Source organism: Doryrhamphus excisus, linkage group LG18, assembly GCF_037039965.1.
Source record: "Doryrhamphus excisus strain RoL-2023G ecotype Guam linkage group LG18, RoL_Dexc_Guam_v1.1, whole genome shotgun sequence".
Lineage (NCBI taxonomy): Eukaryota > Metazoa > Chordata > Actinopteri > Syngnathiformes > Syngnathidae > Doryrhamphus > Doryrhamphus excisus.
Window position 1 is genome coordinate 14,894,098 of NC_136374.1, and position 20,205 is coordinate 14,914,302.

Here is a 20,205-nt window from a genome sequence, read left to right on the forward strand (position 1 = left end):
CAGATTATTTATATATACATTATTTTCAATGAGAATAAATATCACATATGTACCCACTTTAGCTTATTTTATTACCTTATCTTTGTGTTGTTTGTCATGATCTCAGCTTTTTATTATTAATATTATTATTATTTGAATAATAATAATTAGTATTGAAGTATTGCAAGCAAACATCATCAGTGTGTTGTTGTTTTGGTTCCACGTGGAGGAAGCCAGCACCTCCGTGACGGTGATGTTAAACAGCGTACGATGTCTCACTCTACTCTGATTTCTCGCACCCTTCGTTGATCCTAAAAGAAGCTAAACTCATTTTGTAAAGTAAACACACTCACAGATAATGGTGACATTTCGTTATGAAAGTGTTTCCCGGTAGTGTTTCAGTGTTATTTTCTTTGATAATATAATTTATGACACTTATTTTGAAGGTGGGACTTTTGGCGGAAGTCATGTCTCAGGTGTTCCTGTTGCCACCGTGTACTCCACTGACATGTACACGAATGACATACAAGTAGACGGTGTCGGTGCCTATAAAGGCAGCCGACACACACTGACGGACACACACAAACATACACACTATTTAAGACGACACGCTGACCGGAAGCATGGGTGTCCTCATCTCCCGCCTTTTCTCAATGTTTACATCCAAAACTTCCGCCAGGATCCTGATGGGTGAGATAAATTGTACTTTTATTTCTGTTGTTTCAAATGTAATGTATGTTAGATGAATTAATTGTGAAATTAATAACTTGAGGCACTTCTGGGGAAAGTGTTATTGGATTTATTGGCATTGAAAAATGAATTTAAAAAAATGTTTGCAAACCCTTTTCCCTCTCGTCCACTCCTCCGTGTGGCAACCACTTCGCTGTCAATCGTTCCGGGGTGAATTGTGTACCAGCGACCTAGCATAACAGTGTATTCATTAGCTATTTTTGAGTAGAAATACTAATTGGTTATATATTAGATGTTCTTTCTATTAATATATTAACATTTATATTGCAGTTAATACTTTTACTCATTCACAGTTTCCCTAGTAGTTATTGTTGTGTGTTTGTGTTTGGACAGTGGGTCTGGATGCTGCTGGTAAAACCACCCTCCTGTACAGGATGAAGCTGGCTGAGGTGGTCACCACCATCCCTACTGTAGGTCAGGAAGGCCGCTTTTTAAATAATTACTTTATAATCATGATATGGATCCTGAGAATGACATGTAGTCATTGACATGTGTTGTGTACAGGCTTCAACGTGGAGACAGTTGAATATAAAAACATCTCTTTCACTGTTTGGGATGTCGGTGGTCAAACTATCATAAGACCACTCTGGAAACACTACTACGTTAATACACAAGTAAGTACAAACTACTATATTAATATGCAACTAAAAAAGGTACTCTAGCTTGTGTTATATAATTACTTCAGGCAGTGATTCAGTTGTGTAATGAATATGTTTAAATAAAGTTGTGTCATCATCTTAATAATGAGAAATGTAGCTAGTGTCACATTTTTACACAAGTGTGGTTTACTCCATTGTTGTTGTAGTAGTACAAGCATACAGTAAGATGGTTTTACTGGTATAAAGTAAATGTCTTTGTACCCGTTTAGGGTCTTATATTTGTGGTGGACAGTAACGACCCTCAGAGAATCAAAGAAGCCGCTGAGGAGCTGCACTGCATGGTAAAGCTCATCCTCACAAGGGTGGCAGGGGGTGCTAGAGCCTATCCCAGCTGGCTGGGTACACCCTGGACTGGTCACCAGCCAATTATGACATATTTAATCATATTTCATTGCGGTATCTGTGTTGTGTTCTTGCAGTTAGAAGAAGACCAGCTGAGAAACGTGGCCTTGCTGGTATTTGCCAACAAACAAGACCTCCCTCACGCCATGTCTGTCAGCGAGGTCACCACGGCCCTGCGCCTGTCAGGGGTCTCACAGCCGGTAAGTGACACCTTACGTTTTCAATGTGTAGCGACGAAAAGTGTCAAATAAATGTAAAAGATATCAAATAAGTGAATGAATAAAACTACAATGTAGTTTTCACGAATGTCGTTTGTATGTGCAGTTTTATGTTCAGGCCTCATGTGCGGTGAGCGGTACTGGTCTGGTGGAGGGTCTAGATTGGCTCGCCAAGGAGATCCTGCAACAGTCGTAGCTGACGTGAAGTTGTTCCTGCTGCGTCCACACACACGCATACATGACAGCCGGAAACACTTGTTTACATGTTGGGTGAATAAAGTGAAATTGTGTTTATTTCATGATATAATCAAGGCTGTTGAGTCTTATAGGAGCTGTGCTGGTTTTACTTTTCTCAGGTTAGATGACCAGGTGATTTTTTTTTTTTTTTTTTTTACTGCTTCCTGTTGCCTATCATCCATGTTTGCACTCGGGACTCATCCTGTCTTGACAATGCTTGTGCACTTTAAAACACTCTATGTTCATGTTGTGCAAATAAGGTTTTTTCTTGTGGAAAAGTTTCTGTTTCTTGTTTTGGGAATCTCCCTTATTAAATTTGTGATGTTTGATTAGATTTTCTGCATTTATTCCACAATATATTGGATATTTATAATATTTAAATTTTGTATAAAATCTTACATTCATTAATAAAATAAAAATATTTTATGGGACTACAGTATTAGTTTTTTAATTTTTCATTATTGGCTTGCTTATATTTAATATTTTAAACACGTATATGTAAATATATGTGGCTAGCTATCGTGGTAAAGATAGGTAGGAAAGGAGAGTGGAATCTGTTCTTATGGACACCACTTTCGACAGCTTCATTTGTTTACAGTGAAACCAGCGATATGACGTCAACAAATGCTTTAAACAAGCTTCATAACCTAAATATTGGTTATTTTATTTTTTCAAAGTTATATATTAAGTCATCACAAACGCAAACTTGTATTTTGTATTTTTTTTCCAAGATGGCTGCCGCACTAACGCATGCGCAGTATGACTTGTTAGCGTCTTGGGTGAGCAGGATCAATTTAACTTTATTTGTCCAGGTTCGTACTAATTTCTCTAAAGTAATTTAATGTTTGACACGAACGTTGTACTGTGAATATGATAATTCAGTCAAATTTTAGCGGTTTGAGCGTGTAAAAGTTCAGCTATAAGTAATAGCGGCGCTAGTTTGTCCTTATTTCAATTGTTGAAACATGGCTAAAATATTTTTACATATTTGCTACTTGTCAGTTGAGTAGCGCCCCGATTACAGTACCTTTACCTTTACCGATAACAGACACCAGTAGGGCATTTCTGAACAGTGTAGCCGAGCCAAGGTGGATGGAGTTAGTGCTTTATTCGTCTGTAAAAAGCTATTTAAGCCATTGATTATTGATCACTGAGGCGTATTTACAGTCCAAGATGGCGTCAGTAAAGTGCTGAACGGTCGACGTGAGCTTTTCGCCTACAGCAAAAAAAAAACAACACAAAACCAAACATCGTTATCCTTCGTAAACGTACTGATTTTGTCCTCTGTGGTGAAGGTTGTGATTTCCGACCATCAACAATCATCAGAGAGCTATTATCCTATCATACTTTGTAGATTTAAACACATTTGGCACATTAACTTCAGAGCCAAACAATATATTCCTTGCTAATCATACTACAGTAATTTTCATTTTTGTTTTTGAGGAAGTCTACATTTAAATCTTTTGAGGCTCTTCCGTGGAGCCGACCTTCGACCTCAGTGCTCAGTAGAATCAAATTGGAAGCTGAAGATCCAGTTTGCATCGATCATGTATGCAATATAGTGCTTTTGGGTTGGAAGCTGACTGAACTTGAACATCCACCATTAACACTGGAGCGCCCTTGGAGCGCCCTTGGAGCGTTCACGTGCAATACAGAAAGCCACTTTAAACCGTGCCACTGAGGACAAAAAATAAACAAAAAAAAATCACAAGAGTGCTGAACTCATATTGGCGGACCGAACAGTCTCAGTGGCTGGAGGCAGAGCTTTGTATCCAAACTGAACCAGAGAAAGGGGCGGGTCTGTTTCTGGGTCTGCTTCACCTCCTTGCAGCTTGTTTATAAAAGGAAATTATACAATAAGGTTGATTTATAGCTGCATGTTTTTTCAGGAGCCTGTATAAAAGCATTTTTAAGAACCTATAAGAGTCAGTAACTAGACACGTTGAGGTTGTTTTCCATTCCCAGGCATCCCAGGTGTTGATTCCTGAGCATGGACTCGAGTGTCGGAGCTGGACGGGGATCAAACATGCATTCTTTCATGTGTGGTCAGGCTTCCGACTCGCCCTTCCTTTTGCCCTCCTCTCCCGTGGTATCGCTGTCCTCTGATTGGCTGTTGCTCAGCACCACAAAGTGTCCATCGGCTGCCGTTGGGTTGCCAGGGCGACTTGATGCAGCGATGAGGCGACTCTGCTCCTCCAGATCCTGAAAGTCGACAAAAAGACAAGGTGAGCGCACGCTACTGAGGGAGTCGAACATGGAACAAAAGGCCACCTTCTCGATTTGTTTCTGCTTGCTGAGCTCCTCTTCCTGCTTCTCTTTGGCCTTGTCTTGCTCCTTCCTCTTCCCTGCTGCCTTGCGGTCCTACCGCGTGATAGGAGCGGTGTCACACACTTAAAGGCAACAAGCCAGTAAGAAATGAAAGTGAGACTCACCAGCGTAGAATGGAGGGCAATCTGCTTGGCCAGGCCAATGCTGTCAGTGATCTGAAATGAAAGTGAAAGTGGTACTCTGATGTTACACAAGTTCAATACAAAGTGTAATGTTTAACAGAACCTCATTGGTTCATTGAAAGCGACATCAATTCATTCATAACACTACTACTGACTTAACAGAGTTCTATTTTCTATTGTTCAAAGTGTCTCACAACCTTCTCGCCGTCATCGTTGGACTCGAAGATGTAGCACACGGCTCGGCTGTCGGGCCGCCCGCTTGCCACCTGCAGGATGAATCCAAACAGCCTCTTGTTGTCCTGGTGGGACGATGACTGAAGTACGCTGCCCAGGGGGAACTAGCGGACACCAAAAGAACTGGTTGGAAGCAGGACCCGTGGAGCTATACGTGCTGCATTCGGAAGCATCCACCTACCCTGAGTCGAGTAACTTGTGTCTGGGGATCGATGAGCCTGCACAGCAACATACAGCAGGTGACGACACACACACACACACACACACACACACACTTGTATACATGCAGGATAGAGAACACAAAGATGGCTTCATACTTGAGGCAGTCGCAGGTGACCAGCAGGTGCGACTCGGTCATCCTGAAGATGTTGTGAATGGCCCGAGCCGCCAGGATCTGCCTCATGGTCTCGGGGATGACGTCTGCTGACTCAGCAGTTTTCACCTCCATTGAGCCCAGGAAGCGAACAATGAAGAGCTGGTGAAGGATTGAGTCTGGAAAACACCCCATAATAATAATAATAATTATAACAATAATAATATTATTATTAATCATACTAATAATTTATTATGATTTATTAATTTATTATAATATAGTACTATTGTTAATTTATTATAATTATTATTAATAATTGAAATCATCATGAAACCAATCCTGTGAGCATTTAAATTAAAATGTAAACAAAGAGTCAAACATTAATTCATTTTTACTGCTTATCCTCATGAGAATAATAATTCTTAATTTATTATTATTATTATTAATTTATTATAATTTAATAATAATAATATAATCATCATCACCATCATAATAATGGCAGCAAATGCCCAGCTCAAGATGCGCGCCTTCACCAATGGTCACAATAGGTCATTATTATTATTATTTACAATCATTTAGCAAACTAAACCAAGTAGAACTTATCATACCTTCATTGTCCTCAGCTGGGTTGTCACCTGACTCTCCGAATGGATTACTTCTCCTGCGAGTGCACACACAGACGCAATTAAATGTAAAATATAAAATGATTAATTGAAATACAAAAATCATCAGCTTCTTTGGTTTGACACAAACCTGCCAGACTGAGCCGCCGTCTTGCTATGCCCGGAGTTCTCCTCACAGACAGGCGAGATGATATCAAACTGGATGGGGGTGTCTGGGGCAACAAGGGCGTCCAATGAGAGCACGGAGAGGGCGGGCGAGGGCTCAGAGCCAATAGAGCTGATGCTTGTTCGGCCTACGCTCCCCTTGCTGTTGTGGGGAGTGAGACAGGCGGAGGAGGGTGTTGTTAGGGTGCTGGTCTGAGTGTGTCATGTTGTGTGCTGACACATACACACACACACACACACACACACACACAGCGAACCTGGATGGCCGCATGCTCTCATGTCTCTGCTGGAAAGATGGTGATGGCGTCACTGCCTCAATAGCTGATTGGTTGACTCTGGCTGCCACTTCCTGTCGGTAAAAGTGTGGGCATGGAAGGGAAAACTGCTTTCAGGCAGGTCAATTCTGAGTTTTTTTCATGTCATGTGATTTTTTTCAAATGTGACTCAGGGCTCATATGTAGTCCGTGAATATAAATCTGATATGAATGCAATATAACTGCAGCATTAGCGGTCAGGTGCATATAGCCGACCTATACATCATTGAAAGACATGTAATGCCGTGCTTACTCACTGATGTAGGCATCATCCGAAAATGATTTTTAAAAAGTGTGAGAAGTGAATTGGGCATCATACCCTGCAGTGTCCATCACTCACCTCTGCGTTCTCGCTGAGGTAAATGCGGCGAGAGATGTTGTTGATGGTGGAGATCCACTAGTGCAAGCAAAGCGGTGAAGGAACATCCATCAACCCAAATCATTTGTCAATTAAACCAATTACCTCCTCGCAGTCCTTTCGGCTCTGTGCCTGTAGTGTCACAACTCTGACAAAAGGCAAAATAAAAACATGACATTGTGGTCCAGTTGAGTTCTGGGGCCACTTAGAGATAGGAACGTCTCTTACTTTTTGCCATCGAAGGACGTGACCTGAAAGCAGAAGCGGCGGTCGTCACAGTCCACAGCCATGACGGAGGCATTATCCAAGTCGGTAACCAATCCTCCGGCCACTTCGGCCCGGCCCTGCTGCATCAAGTTGCCTCCTTGTGTGAAGAAGTACTGACGTTCCCAGGATGACGACACCAGGCCGGTCTTACTGAGGTGCACATGGACACATTAAGCTCTGTATTAGCATTAACGACTACTAACATGAGCAAAATATTAAAAATGGGTGCGTACTTGCGAATGTAGAGGTAGCCCTGCTTCCTGGTGAGGTTTCGATAGACGGGTGTGTGGACTGGGTCCGGATCACATGGTGCATACAAAGGGTCACATAGATTCTCCAGCTGCTGGATGGTCTCCTGCATCTGGCCCACCTCGTCCTCCATCTCGCGACGAACGCTATACACACACTCACTTTTTACTATCACTAGTGCTCACAATGCACTTAAAGTAAACTAAGTTTATGCATGTTGTCATCCATTTTGCACCAAGTATCAACTTTTTGTGTTCTTGCAAAGGACTTGCACAGCTGGAAAAGTGTATTTACTTTTGGACACTGGTTCCGATGGTGGCCAGGAAGTCCTCCCACTGTTGGCTGAGGTTTTCCGAACCCAGCTTAAAGAAACTGATCTGCACGAAAAAAAAAAACAAAAACCAACAGTACAGTGGTTATTGAGGCGTTGACTTCACCAGCCTTGGAACCTCATTCCATTCACTTTACACTAGTCTGTGTTGTATAGACACACACAAATGCAATTAGTTGTTGTGCAAATTACACACAATTACCAAAATTCATGTGACCTTTCAATTTTTAAACTCTAAACTCGATATATTTAGGTTCAATTTCGACATTTTTTTTCTGCAAAGTGAGTTTAGACAAAATCAAAGCCAAATATGCATGTGAACTTGTTTTATTAAAATAAATTAACATGAGGATGTTTTTTTAAATGTTAAAAGCTTCATGCAACATGGACATTAAAAGTTTTTATCTAATAAAATAGTCGCTGAATTCAAGTAGGCCATTCTCTTTTTGCAATAAATACTGAAAAAGTCATATTATCTTTTAGAATAAACTTTTAGCTGTGCTCAAATCCTCAGCAAATAACAAAAAAACTAAATCTGAAGGAGTGCTCTGTTTAAAGGGACATTTTAACATTTTGTGCCAGGGACACCAACCTGCCAAGTGCATCAGGTTTCGCAACTACCTGACTGACTTGTACATTTGTGGTTGAGCTTGTCGTAGTAAATAATTGTGACAGCTAAGCTCGCTGGACAATGTGAGTCAATTGTTTTCAGCAGGGTTTTTAAATCAGTTTTTTCCACTGTTAAATATTTATATTAATATAGCGCTCAGCCCTACTTACAATTTTGAGCCGGTTCGCTTTGTGTGAATAATTGCGCCCTCTGCTGTTCGCTGCCTTGTACAATTTATCAAAAAAAAAATCTCAATCAATTTAGCAGAACCATGTATTATTTTGATCAAATGATTGTGTGCACGCCAACCTGGGCTTGCATGTAGCCAAGCAGCGGTTCCAGCAGTGCCATCTTCTTCTTGTACTGCAGTGTGTTGAGGGAACAGAAGTAGTGCATCATGGTCTGGTGCTGCTTCTTGCGTGACGTGTACACATCCTCCACCGCCTCGGCCCGCATCTGCATTGCACAAGACAACCTCTTCACACACAATCGCGTCATGCCTACCAGTTGTTGTCTCCTTTGTAGGACTTACCTTGTCATTGTCTTTCTTCTTGGACAGGCGACTGTATCTGTTGATTGCTATGTCATGATCTGCAGGAATAAGACGGCAACACAATTGGGTTTATATGCTAATCCTGATGTACAGTTCTCTATTGTTGTTAATGCATTGATATTTATACCATCACTGGATATTTGGAAGACCTCTTTCAGGGTGAGGATCTCTGCAAAAACAATATTTTCAGCAGTTTGTTGCGCCAGTGATGTCATCTGACAGATTATCTGACCGTACCTTTCAGGTCTCTCTCTTTGAACTGACTTATGGGGAACATCATGGCATCGGCAAGCTGGGTGGACAAGACGGCGTGACAGGAGCTCAACTATAAAGGTAAAGAACCCGGGAGAGAGAGTTCAAGTAGGCCATTCAGCATGACAAGTGAACAGTGGTGATGTGTATGGTGTTTTTTTTTTGTATGCACCTCATCGATGACTTTTGCGAACTGCTGCAGGGTGGAGCTCATCACCTCGTCATCGCCCCCTAAAGGAAAACGCTTTGGGCAGCAGTAACAAACTGGATCAATGATTCGGATTATACAATGCCTGACAAGTCTTGTCGTTTATCCAGGTCGTAGGAATAAGAAATAGCTTATATGAAAGACAAAAGCAACTACATTATGCTGATAGCAAAATTAAGTCTTTTATAATTCATTGAGTGTTATCATTTAATTGGGATAAAAAGGTTGCTTGTACAAAAGTCTTGTCGCATACCAAAATAATGTACGTAGAAATGATATTTTCCTTTGAAAACACCGGGTAGTCAGGGTACCTTGGCAAGAGGAGTTAATACAGTTTTTGACTCCCATGAGCTTAGAGGACTGCATCCTTATGTCTCAGCAATGACTCCAATAACTCATTGATAAAATGATCTGAATTGCTCCAGGATTGGCCAGCCCAGTCACCAGACATTAACATAATCTGAATCCAAATGAACAACTAAAAGGAAAGTTATTATTTATTGTTCCTAAAAAGATAAGACTTGTCAGGCACAAACAAAACACAAAAGCATAAATCTTCACTCATAGCTCACCAAACTGGTGGAAGTGGTCTTTACTAAATATTTAAGTACGTCCATTTCAATCATATTTGAACATTATCCATGCAAATATGCCCCCTAATGGCGTTGAGCAGCATTTGGCGGAGAAGTTTAATACAGTCCAGCAGGTGCTTTGACATGATGCCGTGGAATCATCACAGGCTTTCTAGACTATGATCTTACCTTTGAAATTGTCATTTTAACGGCTTGTACTATATAACGCACACTTTTCGCATATTCTGACATTTCAGTGAAAACAGGAAAGTACAAAACCTGTTTGTCATATTCTTTCAGCAGTCTGGACGTCAGATGTGTGGCAGCGCTCAGCTCATTCTGAAAGAACACACACAGCAAAGTGGCCACATGTTGTGGTTCTCTCCCCCACTGGTAACGCATCTGCACTCGTGACATGTGTACATACTTACCTGGGCATCATATACCCTGTGCATGGCTTGATAAAGCTGTGCACAGTAGCTGCTGATGGCAGCCGTGTCCTCTTCAAACACCCCAAGCAGAGAGCGCGTCTGGCAAGATAAAAGGGGTGAAGATAGAAAACTGTACACCTCAGTGCGTCTTACCTATAAATTAAAAGCAGTTACAGTGTAAAAAGCACAGATTTGTCATGTTAATCTGGGATGTTGACGTCAGACAAAGCAGGAAGTTGCCGTTCGGTGACGTCACAGCAGGTGTTGCAAGCGACACAAGCAGGTACATCCCACCTAGCAACGATTCTGTGGCCCTTCTTAAACAAATACAATACAGAGTGCAGCACCGTGCTTCGCGTCCATAAGGAGCTAGCCTCAGGGCGGCTAGGGAAGCAGCATGCTAACGGCTCATTCAAGGAGACGCCTCCCAAAGTCGCGATGGAAATATCCATCAGCTGATGTGTCACTTTAGCCCCCGACGAGCCCCAGCTGGCTATTTTGACATCTTTGCTTTACGTCGGCAGGCTTCTAATCTTTAGAAAGTATCTTGAAAGTGAAAGCCCATTTGCTAGCTGTTGACAACTACTGTTAGCTTAGCAGCAGGAGTGGCTCGCGTTAGCATGCTAGCGTGAAGCTTCTAGTGAGGAATGTTTGTTTAGTTTATTTTACCTGCGGACTGTCCTCCAGTGTCTCCTCGATTGGCAGCTTCTCTATCCCGGGCATGGCTGCGGCTGGGATGGTGCGTCGATAAATACTAATCGACGACAGAAAACACACAAAACAAATTAGCCCGTCAACTCCCACTTTTATGATTTTTTTTGGGTGACGCTGAATCCACAACAGTCCCTTAAAAACTCCGCCTCTTGCTCGATTTTGATTGGACAAACAAAAACGTCCATGCTTTTGATTGGCTCTTTTGTTAACATGTACGGGCGCCATTTTGGCTCTGAGTTCAATCGCTTTCACTGTCCTTTACACGTACACCGTAGAGCCAAAATGACAGCCAGGTAGGCATAAAGCGTGTAATTTGTTTGTGTATTTTTTTAAATATACATTGGTGTTTGTGGTTTTCGATACATATCTCGATGTAGATATGCATACATTCAATATCAAAGAAGAAATTATGAAAATAAAAAAATATACAGCAATCATAAAACAATAATAGTTTGCCGTAATGTTAGCGAATGGGTGCTGTAATTGTAAAGCTTCAAGCTTGTTTTGATACGTGATTATCACACAAAAATACTCTAAATTATTTTATTCCGTCTAATTTCTAATTATTTTTCTTTTCCTTTTTGTGAAGATATTTTATTGTACATACGAAATTAAATTGGCTTGTTCTATAACAATACTGTAATAATTACATTCGAATCTCTCTCTCTCTTTCTCTCTCTCTCTCTCTCCCTCCGTGTGTGGGTGGTTCTCTGCCACACGCACAAACACAAACACACACTCTCAGATCCTTTCCTTCAGAGGTTGTCGAGACTTAAGAGAGGAATGGCGTCCCCTCGCTGCCTCGTATTTTGTCTCCCCGGTTTGCTTCTCATCTGGAATGTTTCTTTTGGATCTACGCTTTCAGGCAACAGGAGAGCAAATCAAGAACGATGTGCCTTCAAGGTAAAAAAAAAATCACTTTTCTACTCTTTTCTTGTTGTGGTTCTTATAAGTTATCACCAATGTGAATGAACCGTGAACATGCTCAGGTGTTGTCGCACTTTTATGTCAGCTTTGTATTGTTCCACACATTCGCTACGCTTAGCTAACACGACCTGGAAGAACCAAAGTAAAAAGTTTAGAAACTTACCTTGTTGCATTTCAGCACACACTGCGTCTATCGCGTTACCTGCCGGGGACCTTCCAATCCGAACTACACTTGAAAAAGTGGGCATTTAAAGATTAGTCGCTGCTGTGCAAAGTTTATTGAGATATTTAGCGTCTTTTCAAAGTTTCATCGATTAGCCTTGTTCCTTGCCATCAATTCGGCTAAGGTTTGGTTTGGCTAACATTGGTACAATTGTGTTAAATAGAATGTAATAAACACAAGATTTACAACGTGGGTATAACATAAATTAGGGTTATCCAATTTGCGTTTGTATATTTTGTAGAAAAAACAGCAAAAAATGGTACAAAGAAAAGGCTCACATGCTAATAACACATATTTTTAATTACTGTAAAAATATATATGTATATGTATTTGGTGCCCCTGAATCCCCCTGATGTAGATAGTTCCAATGTGAATCATCGTTTGTTGTGTCTGAACAGGTAGCTTGCAGTCAAAGAGAGCAATAATTTTAACTTTAAAAGATCACAAAATCCAACAATGTTAATAATAACCATAAGCCGTAAAGCAATAGGCAGTGTGCAGGCCATGTTTTGCCATAAAACAAGACTTAAGAGCTTCCACTTATTTCCCTTCAGCGTTGTCGTTTGAGGTGAATTGCTGGTAGTAAAACTTACTTCCTGTCATTTGATGTGGAAAAGAGCAATATGTGAGGAGTGCCACCTCCTCATCCACTTGGCTTTCTGCTTTTTCACTTCACACCAGTTTGATTTTGGAGTTTTGGGGGCGGGGTGGTCTAAGATGGGCCACAATTAGTGCAAATGTGCAACCAGCTGTGCTGGAACAGATGTTTGCAAGTGCACTGAAAAAAAAGATTTTCCATCTGATTTGATTTTTGTGTAAAATAAACTTATTTAATTTCTGCTCTAGTCACCTGTGTGTGTGTGTGTTAGCATTGTAGTTATTTATTTGTGTTTATGGACAATGGTCACACACACACACACACACACACACTTGAGCAATGTGAGTGGTCTCCAGGTTTTTGCGTTCCTGCATGGAGAAGCGTCCCCTACCTTTTTTGACTTTCTGTGTGTGCTATCTTGGTTTCCGCTTGTTGCCTTTGAAGTGTTGTCTACAGGAAGCCTCACTCTGTTTACTCTGCTGAAACATTCCTTCCTGCACCCCCCCCACCCCAAAAAAGACGTGTGCACACACACACACACACACACACATCAAAAGCAGCTCTGTATGGGGGTTTCATGGCCTGCTATTTAACAGGTGTGAAGTTGTTAGAGGTGTGTAGGCTTTTTTTCAAAGCCTGGTTGTGTGTCTTTTTGTAGGTTTACATTAAAACAAATTGTTTGTTTGCATACCGGAACAATCCATGTTCTCAAGTGGTGAGAAAAGTGTAGTATGGATACCTGGCCACGAGTTGGCAATGTCACTTTTTTATAAATGCACCATTCATACTCCATGGTGTTTGTGCAAAAACATCAGGCTCCCTAAACAAAAAGAAATCAAGCTGGTTCAATCAGGCCGTTGCGGAACCTCGGGGCATTGGATGTAAACAGATTATCGTTCATGTGAACCTCAGAGTGGTTGGGAGTCAGAAAGTTTAGACGCTTTGTTTGGTGTTTTTGCTAGCAGGATCACACACAAACTACACTGCCAACTTTTTTGTAGAAGAGCTGCTTGTTTACAGAAGAAACACTTTTTGGTACAATCTGGATAAAAACACATAACACACTGACCAAAAAAGGTCAGTAAGGATAATTCATAATGCCGCCTACAGAGAACATACTAACTCCTTATTTCTAAAATCACAAATACTTCAACTTGCTGATATAGTTAATCTTCAAACAGCTAAAATAATGCATAAGGCTAAAAATAACCAATTAGCTAAAAATGTCATCCAATACTTCTCTACAAGAGAGGAGAAATATGATCTCAGGGAAGAACTACATTTGAAACACTTATATGCTAGGACTACGTTAAAAAGCCATAGCATTTCAGTATGTGGAATCAAACTATGGAATGGATTGAGTAAGGAACTCAAACAATGCACAACGATGAGTCAATTCAAGAAACAATACAAGCAGTTGATGTTTGCTAAATACAAGGATGAAGAGTCTTGAACCAGTCATGATGTGCTATATATATCACTATATTGACACTTAATATGGTACCCATTATGTCATTGGATGCTCATATCACCTTGTACTTCGGTACGTGACAAAAAAAAACAAAAACATATTAAGAAAGCAGGAAGTGAACAAATGTAACAGTTGCAGATTGTAAAAGTACCAGATGGAGGGGTAGGATTTAATAAGCTTTGCTTCTTCCTACTCCTTTTGGACATGTGGAACTGTGAACTGATTATGTGATGCATTCAATTGTAATCTGATGCATGTTCAAATGAAATAAAACCATTACCATTTCTTGCGGCCGATCGCACACGATGACACTCGCCACCACGACCGAAAGCCCTGTCGCGTTTGTTACCAGTTTAACATTGTCTGAGGTCTACAGTCTTCTCAGTGACATTCAGGCTCATTATGTTTCATTTGGGAAATAAATAACATACTTATATGTCGATGTAAGTTTTTGGCGTAAGCACAGCACGGAGAGCATTTGTTTGCGGGGGCCAGGAAGTCTCAAGTGACATCATCCCCACTGCATTCGTGCTCATTTTATTTTCTAATCAATGCCACGTTTCTCTTGTTTTCTTGGTGATTGTTGCTAAAGACGAGCTAATAATAATCATAATTTGGTGTCGAGTACGCTCAAATCAATGCAGCATGACATCATTTGGCATGCAAACACTTAACAGCACAATCACTAACTCTTTTAAAAGCTGTGTTGTTCTGTGTAAACAACACTTAGACTGTAATTGGGAGGTGAGGTTTGAGGAAGTAATCCTTTGTGATAACATCAGAGGCTGGGCAGTGCCTGTGTGAAAGGTACATGTATGGTTTTCAATAGGGCCAGATGCTCCAATCACAGAAATGATCCATGAAACAAATGCAACAGTCATAACTGTCAATGTTGACGGGTATGACTGTTGTTGTTGTTGTTGTTGTTGTTGTTTGAGTTTCAACACATTTAGATCAGCAAAGATAAACAAATGCGGTATAAAATCGTTTTAAAGCCTCTCATGTTCCAGTCGGCCTTTGTGGACCGGAGCTGCCCCCCCCCGACTCCCTCGCTTAGATCTCAGATCAGATTTGCTGCTTCCTGGATCATATTCCACAGTCTCACCTGTACCTGAAAGAGTCCACCCTGGAAAAATCCCTTTGTGTTTATTTTTTCTTCCAAAAAACAATGTTCAACCATGTCACGGTGATCCTCCTCCTTCAACTCCTAAACCTTCAAAATCCTACAAGAGGAAATTTCTTCCTGCTTTTTTTTTTTCCACCCGTCTCTTCAAGTCTGTAAAACATCTGCTGAAGGACGCACAAGGGAAATGATTCTGCTTCCTCCTGGCTGGACTTGCAACTTTCCAAGCAGGTCTCTGACTGTCCTGTCTCCCAGCGTGCTGCGGGGCTTGAATGCTTTTGGCATCGGAGAGCTTCAGAGGGGAACGCAGATGGCGTCCTTCCGATGAGAAATTCTCACATACTTCAAACATCTTTGTCGGTCTCCTTGTCATTCAAGGATTTCTGTGGGAAGATGAATTGTCGTCCAAACACTGAGTGTCCTTGGTGTTTTTTTAAATGGAGTGGAAAAATGGTAATTTGAATTCATATTTTATTCACATTCAGTCTCAGCTGTCTTCGGGCGAGAGGCGGGGGGCGGGGTACACCCTGGATTGGTTGCCAGCCAATCACAGGTGTAACTCGCTCGGATGTGCAACAACAGACAGCAACTAGTTCTTGAGTTTATTGATGGATTTATTCCAAAAACCAACGTGAGAACTAAAAGGGGTTCAAACAGTAATAACAATAAATCACTGGTCAACATAATACACAAATATACAATAACATATTCATTCATTCATTTTCTAACGCTTTTTCCTCACGAGGGTCGCGGGGGTGCTGGAGCCTATCCCAGCTGTCTTAGGACGAGAGGCGGGGTACACCCTGGACTGGTCGCCAGCCAATCACAGGGCACATATAGACAAACAACCATTCACACTCACATTCATACCTATGGACAATTTGGAGCCGCCAATTAACCTAGCATGATTTTGGAATGTGGGAGGAAACCGGAGTACCCGGAGAAAACCCACGCATGCACGGGGAGAACATGCAAACTCCACACAGAGGTCTTCTAGCTGTGTGGCCTGTGCGCTAACCACTCGACTGCCGTGCAGCCGTGTCAAATATTGTTCATTTATTCATTTTCTACTGCTTTTCCTCACGAAGGTCGTGTGGGTGCTGGAGCCTATCCCAGCTGTCTTAGGACAAGAGGCGGGGTACACCCTGGACTAGTGGCCAGCCAATCACAGGGCACATATAGACAAACAACCATTCACACTCACATTCATACCTATGGACAATTTGGAGTCGCCAATTAATCTAGCATACAGTGCTTGTTTTCGGAAATCAAATCGAAACCAGGTCTTATCCATCTCCTGACTGTGTGGCCAAAATGCTAACCACTCGTCCACCATGCAGCCCCACATTCACAATTAGTGGATTTAATCATTTTGGCTTCATTAATTGAGTTAAATGAGTCATTTTTTCTGACTGTAGTTTGGACACACCACTGGTATGGATGGATTTCAGGCTGTGGTGCATGCCGATCTAGGGAATTGAACCACGGGATGTATGAGTATGCATTTGTAGTGTGACGATTGGTTGACAAATACACTGACAATCGCTGTCAACGCAATAAGGCGGGTGAAGTAAGTCGGCTCTCCATGTGCACACTGTTTACACAGAACCACGCAAAAGGAAAAGTGCTAATCAAGAAAATTTTCAGTGGAAAAAATTACAATTTTATCCACATTACCTGTTACACCAGTTACACACAGCGAGCTTGTCCATCTGAACTGGACTGTACCACTTAGTGGTAACCCCCCCACAACCTCTTTTTGGCCCAGGTCACCTTTTTAGTGAGCAGATAACACCTTCCTACATCAGCATCCCGAGAGGAAGTAGGACTTGTACCTTAAATAGCAGTCAGCAGGAGTCGAGGAGGAATTGTGTAGTGGCGGGGTGGGGGGTTCATTGAGGAGCAGTCATGCAGGAGGTGGAAGCTGCAGGTTTTGTTCCTGTGGTGGGAAAAATCTCTGCTTGGCTGCTTTCAAACACGCACACACACTTAATTCTTCAGGTTGCATTGTTGCGCCTCACTTTTGTCCTCAGCTTTTTTTTTTTTTTTTGAAGTGTGGACTCATTCCTTCTTCTCAGCTAAACTTGTTGACATATTTTACTTTCATTTTTATTCTTGACTCAACTGGAGCAGAACATCAGTTTGATGACAAGGCTCACAAAGCAGAAACATTGACTTTCTCTCAGTGCCCTAATTTTACTAATTGGCTATGGTCATTGTTTTTTTTACTTTCATTGATTTATGTGAGTGGTTACGCAGCTGGGAGACCCGAGTTCGATTCCACCCGCGGCCATCTCTGTGTGGAGTTTGCATGTTCTCACCGTGCATGTGTGGGTTTTCTCCGGGTACTCCGGTTTCCTCCCACATTCCAAAAACATGCTAGGTTAATTGGCGACTCCAAATTGTCCATAGGTATGAATGTGAGTGTGAATGTTTGTTTGTCTATATGTGCCCTGTGATTGGCTGGCCACCAGTCCAGGGTGTACCCCGCCTCTCGCCCGAAGACAGCTGGGATAGGCTCCAGCACCCCCACGACCCTCGTGAGGAAAAAGCGGTAGAAAATGAATGAATGAATGATTTATGTGAGTGGTTAGCGCACAGACCACACAGCTAAGAGACCCGAGTTCGATTCCACCTTGGGCATCTCTGTGTCAACTTCGCATGTTCTCCCCGTGCATGCGTGGGTTTTCTCCGGGTACTTCGGTTTCCTCCCACATTCCAAAAACATGCTAGGTTAATTTAGCCACTCCAAATTGTCCATAGGTATGAATGTGAGTGTGAATGGTTGTTTGTCTATATGTGCCCTGTGATTGGCTGGCCACCAGTCCAGGGTGTACCCCGCGTCTTGCCTGAAGACAGCTGGGATAGGCTCCAGCACCTTCCGCGACCCACATGAGGAAAAAGCGGTAGAAAATGAATGAATGAATTAACCTGTTTTTGGAATGTGGGCGGAAACCGGAGGAAACCCATGCATGCACGGGAAGAACATGCAAACTCCACACATAGATGAGTGGAATCAAACTTGTGTCTCCTAGCGCCAACCACTCGTCCGCCGTGCAGCCCTCTGCAGTAATCTTTCCGAGTAATTATTCTGGCATTGCCCAAACAGGACTTCTCTTTCCGCTGCAACTTGATGAACTGATTGAACATGCACATCTGGAAGCTCCAAACAAAATGGAGGCAGAGTAGTCTCGGTGAACCTTGAAGGCCGTAATTGAAGGAGTTCCTGTTTAATCAGATTCCTCCTTCTCCTCTTTCCTCCCCTGCAGGCCTGCTGATTATTACCTCTGCCATCATCCCCCTCTTGCTCCCTCCCTCTGTGCTTCCTCTTCGAGTCTCCTCCTCCCCGCGGCGCCATGATTAATTGCCGCTAGACTTCAACGAGCTCAGGCTGCAATTAGCTGTGTGATTAGCTCAGGAAGCTATCGTGCATTTGGGGAATCCCAAGGGAGATTCTGCTTAGCTTTAGCCCTTTTAGCATCTTATTGTTGTACATGTCGACAAGTACTGCAGTATTTTTATGTTGGAACATGTTTTTTTTCCCCGCCATGGGGGAGTTGGCCAATGATCAGCACTTAAGAGAAGCACCTGGTCGAAGCAAAGGCCCTTTTTGTTGTAAAAGTATGAAGGTTTCGTAATCCTCACCATCTTACGACGTTACACATGTCCAGCGTTGTGGTTACGAGGGCCGACTAAGGAGTGCACAGCCACTCTTGATGCTCAAGGCGAAAGAAAGCGCTCGTTAGAAAGCAGCTGTCCGACCTTTTTGAAGCTCCTCTGCACCAAACGGCCTCCAGCCATCTCGACTTCCTGCTGTTTTTGTTTCAAGGCGCGGGGGGGGGGGGGTTTGTCAGAGAGTCAATAATCAAGGTTGCCACGCAAATAACAAACCGTGTCAAAAAATAAATCAAAACAGACTAGCCAGTTGTCCTTTTTAACATTCTTAACTGTCACGCAAAACTGTTAAAAAGAGGGTAAATATTCTCTAAATAGCCCTTAGCTCTAGTGCTATTTGTGTCTGCTTGGGAAATTTGGTCCTAATGTTGTCTCCCAATTGGACAAGTTTTTGCTAGCTCAGGGGTCTCAAACACGCGGCCCGCGGGCCAAATGTGGCCCGCAGGACACTAATTTGAGGCCCCCGCCTTGATATGAAAGTTTAATGTTAGTGCGGCCCGCGCAAGTTTGATATGGATGCTGTATGGTATCATGTACCCAGAAAAAATTATTACGTTTGATTAATGTTCATGTTAAAGGTTAAATAACTGTTAATAGTTACCCTCCCTATCCGTGTGGAAGTGGTAAGTTTGTGGCTATTTAAGTTTAAAGGAAATAACTTGAAGGCTACCGTTTAGGTCGCTAGCTCTCTAGTTTGCGAGTTAGCATGTGTCTCAAGACCCTGCAGTTGCGCAATATGTTGTAAATAAAAAAAAGAGTATAAATGTGACTATAGTCGTGTTTTGTCATGTCTACAGGGCTCTAATAATGCTTTGTTCATTTTAATCTGAAAAAAATAATTTGTCTACCCACCAACTATATGTGGTTTCTTAAGTTTTGATTATTTATTATTATTATATTTATTTATTACTGATTGATTGTCTTTATTCTTGATTTATTTATTTTTCATCTTATTTTGTGCAGAAAAATAAAAATTAAGATATTTGAGAACAGTGGAATGTTTTATCAGAGCTTTTCTTGTAGAAAATCGGAACCAAAGCACTGAAAAAGTTTGTATATTTTTCTGTTTTTAATAAATGCGTTTTTTTGGGGGGGGAAACCTGATGCGGCCCAGCCTTGCCCAGACCCTAGCTCCAGTGGCCCCCAGGTGAATTGAGTTTGAGACCCCTGCACTAGCTAGTGATGTGTGAATCGATACTAAAATATTGATACTTCAAATACAATATATTTGTGCTCAATTTTCAAAATATTGATGCTTTTCATACTTCGGTCATTTCAGGTAATGTAGGTCATTTACAAGAAAACAGTGTAAGTAACTACAATTTTGAGATTGTGTCCAAATGATACACGGTCAGCGGG

At 41.8% G+C, this 20,205-nt stretch overlaps 3 protein-coding genes across 5 annotated transcripts in view; 2 read left to right on the plus strand and 1 right to left on the minus strand.

Annotated features, from left to right (window-relative positions):
• Positions 1-449: 449 nt before the first annotated feature.
• LOC131106490 (ADP-ribosylation factor 4-like) lies at positions 450-2,544 on the plus strand. The gene is made up of 6 exons (XM_058055597.2): positions 450-669; positions 1,063-1,143; positions 1,234-1,343; positions 1,598-1,669; positions 1,808-1,930; positions 2,055-2,544. The coding sequence occupies exons 1-6, from the start codon at positions 603-605 to the stop codon at positions 2,142-2,144; spliced, it is 543 nt and encodes a 180-aa protein (XP_057911580.2). The 5' UTR covers positions 450-602; the 3' UTR covers positions 2,145-2,544.
• A 730-nt stretch (positions 2,545-3,274) lies between these two features.
• appl1 (adaptor protein, phosphotyrosine interaction, PH domain and leucine zipper containing 1) lies at positions 3,275-10,963 on the minus strand. The gene is made up of 22 exons (XM_058055237.2): positions 10,785-10,963; positions 10,116-10,214; positions 9,964-10,023; positions 9,077-9,148; positions 8,890-8,977; positions 8,780-8,821; positions 8,632-8,690; positions 8,409-8,555; positions 7,453-7,535; positions 7,143-7,304; positions 6,871-7,059; positions 6,748-6,790; positions 6,625-6,681; positions 6,228-6,319; positions 5,936-6,112; positions 5,791-5,843; positions 5,187-5,361; positions 5,051-5,087; positions 4,833-4,973; positions 4,618-4,668; positions 4,457-4,546; positions 3,275-4,387 (listed from the first exon to the last, which is right to left on the minus strand). Exons 1-22 carry the CDS (start codon positions 10,836-10,838, stop codon positions 4,232-4,234), a joined length of 2,127 nt encoding a protein of 708 aa, XP_057911220.2. The 5' UTR covers positions 10,839-10,963; the 3' UTR covers positions 3,275-4,231.
• il17rd (interleukin 17 receptor D) overlaps positions 3,937-20,205 on the plus strand; it is a 32,725-nt gene continuing 16,456 nt past the window's right edge. For 2 of the 3 annotated variants that reach the window (XM_078798765.1, XM_078798766.1), the window contains exons 1-5: positions 3,937-4,410; positions 4,822-5,108; positions 8,897-8,985; positions 9,985-10,077; positions 11,575-11,732. In XM_078798765.1, the coding sequence (XP_078654891.1) occupies positions 11,613-11,732 (120 nt within the window). In that variant the 5' untranslated portion in view covers positions 3,937-4,410; positions 4,822-5,108; positions 8,897-8,985; positions 9,985-10,077; positions 11,575-11,612. Of the gene's footprint in view, positions 4,411-4,821; positions 5,109-8,896; positions 8,986-9,937; positions 10,078-11,574; positions 11,733-20,205 lie in introns of those variants that run through there. The other variant, XM_058055235.2, reaches the window with a different exon arrangement.

Coding starts and splice junctions, on each gene's coding strand:
- LOC131106490 (XM_058055597.2), top strand. CDS start 603: ATGGGTGTCCTCATCTCCCGCCTTTTCTCAATGTTTACATCCAAAACT. Junction 670..1,062: donor TTCCGCCAGGATCCTGATGG/GTGAGATAAATT, acceptor GTGTTTGGACAG/TGGGTCTGGATGCTGCTGGT. Junction 1,344..1,597: donor ACTACTACGTTAATACACAA/GTAAGTACAAAC, acceptor GTACCCGTTTAG/GGTCTTATATTTGTGGTGGA.
- appl1 (XM_058055237.2), bottom strand. CDS start 10,838: ATGCCCGGGATAGAGAAGCTGCCAATCGAGGAGACACTGGAGGACAGT. Junction 8,822..8,889: donor CAAAGAGAGAGACCTGAAAG/GTACGGTCAGAT, acceptor TTGTTTTTGCAG/AGATCCTCACCCTGAAAGAG. Junction 6,791..6,870: donor ACGTCCTTCGATGGCAAAAA/GTAAGAGACGTT, acceptor GCCTTTTGTCAG/AGTTGTGACACTACAGGCAC.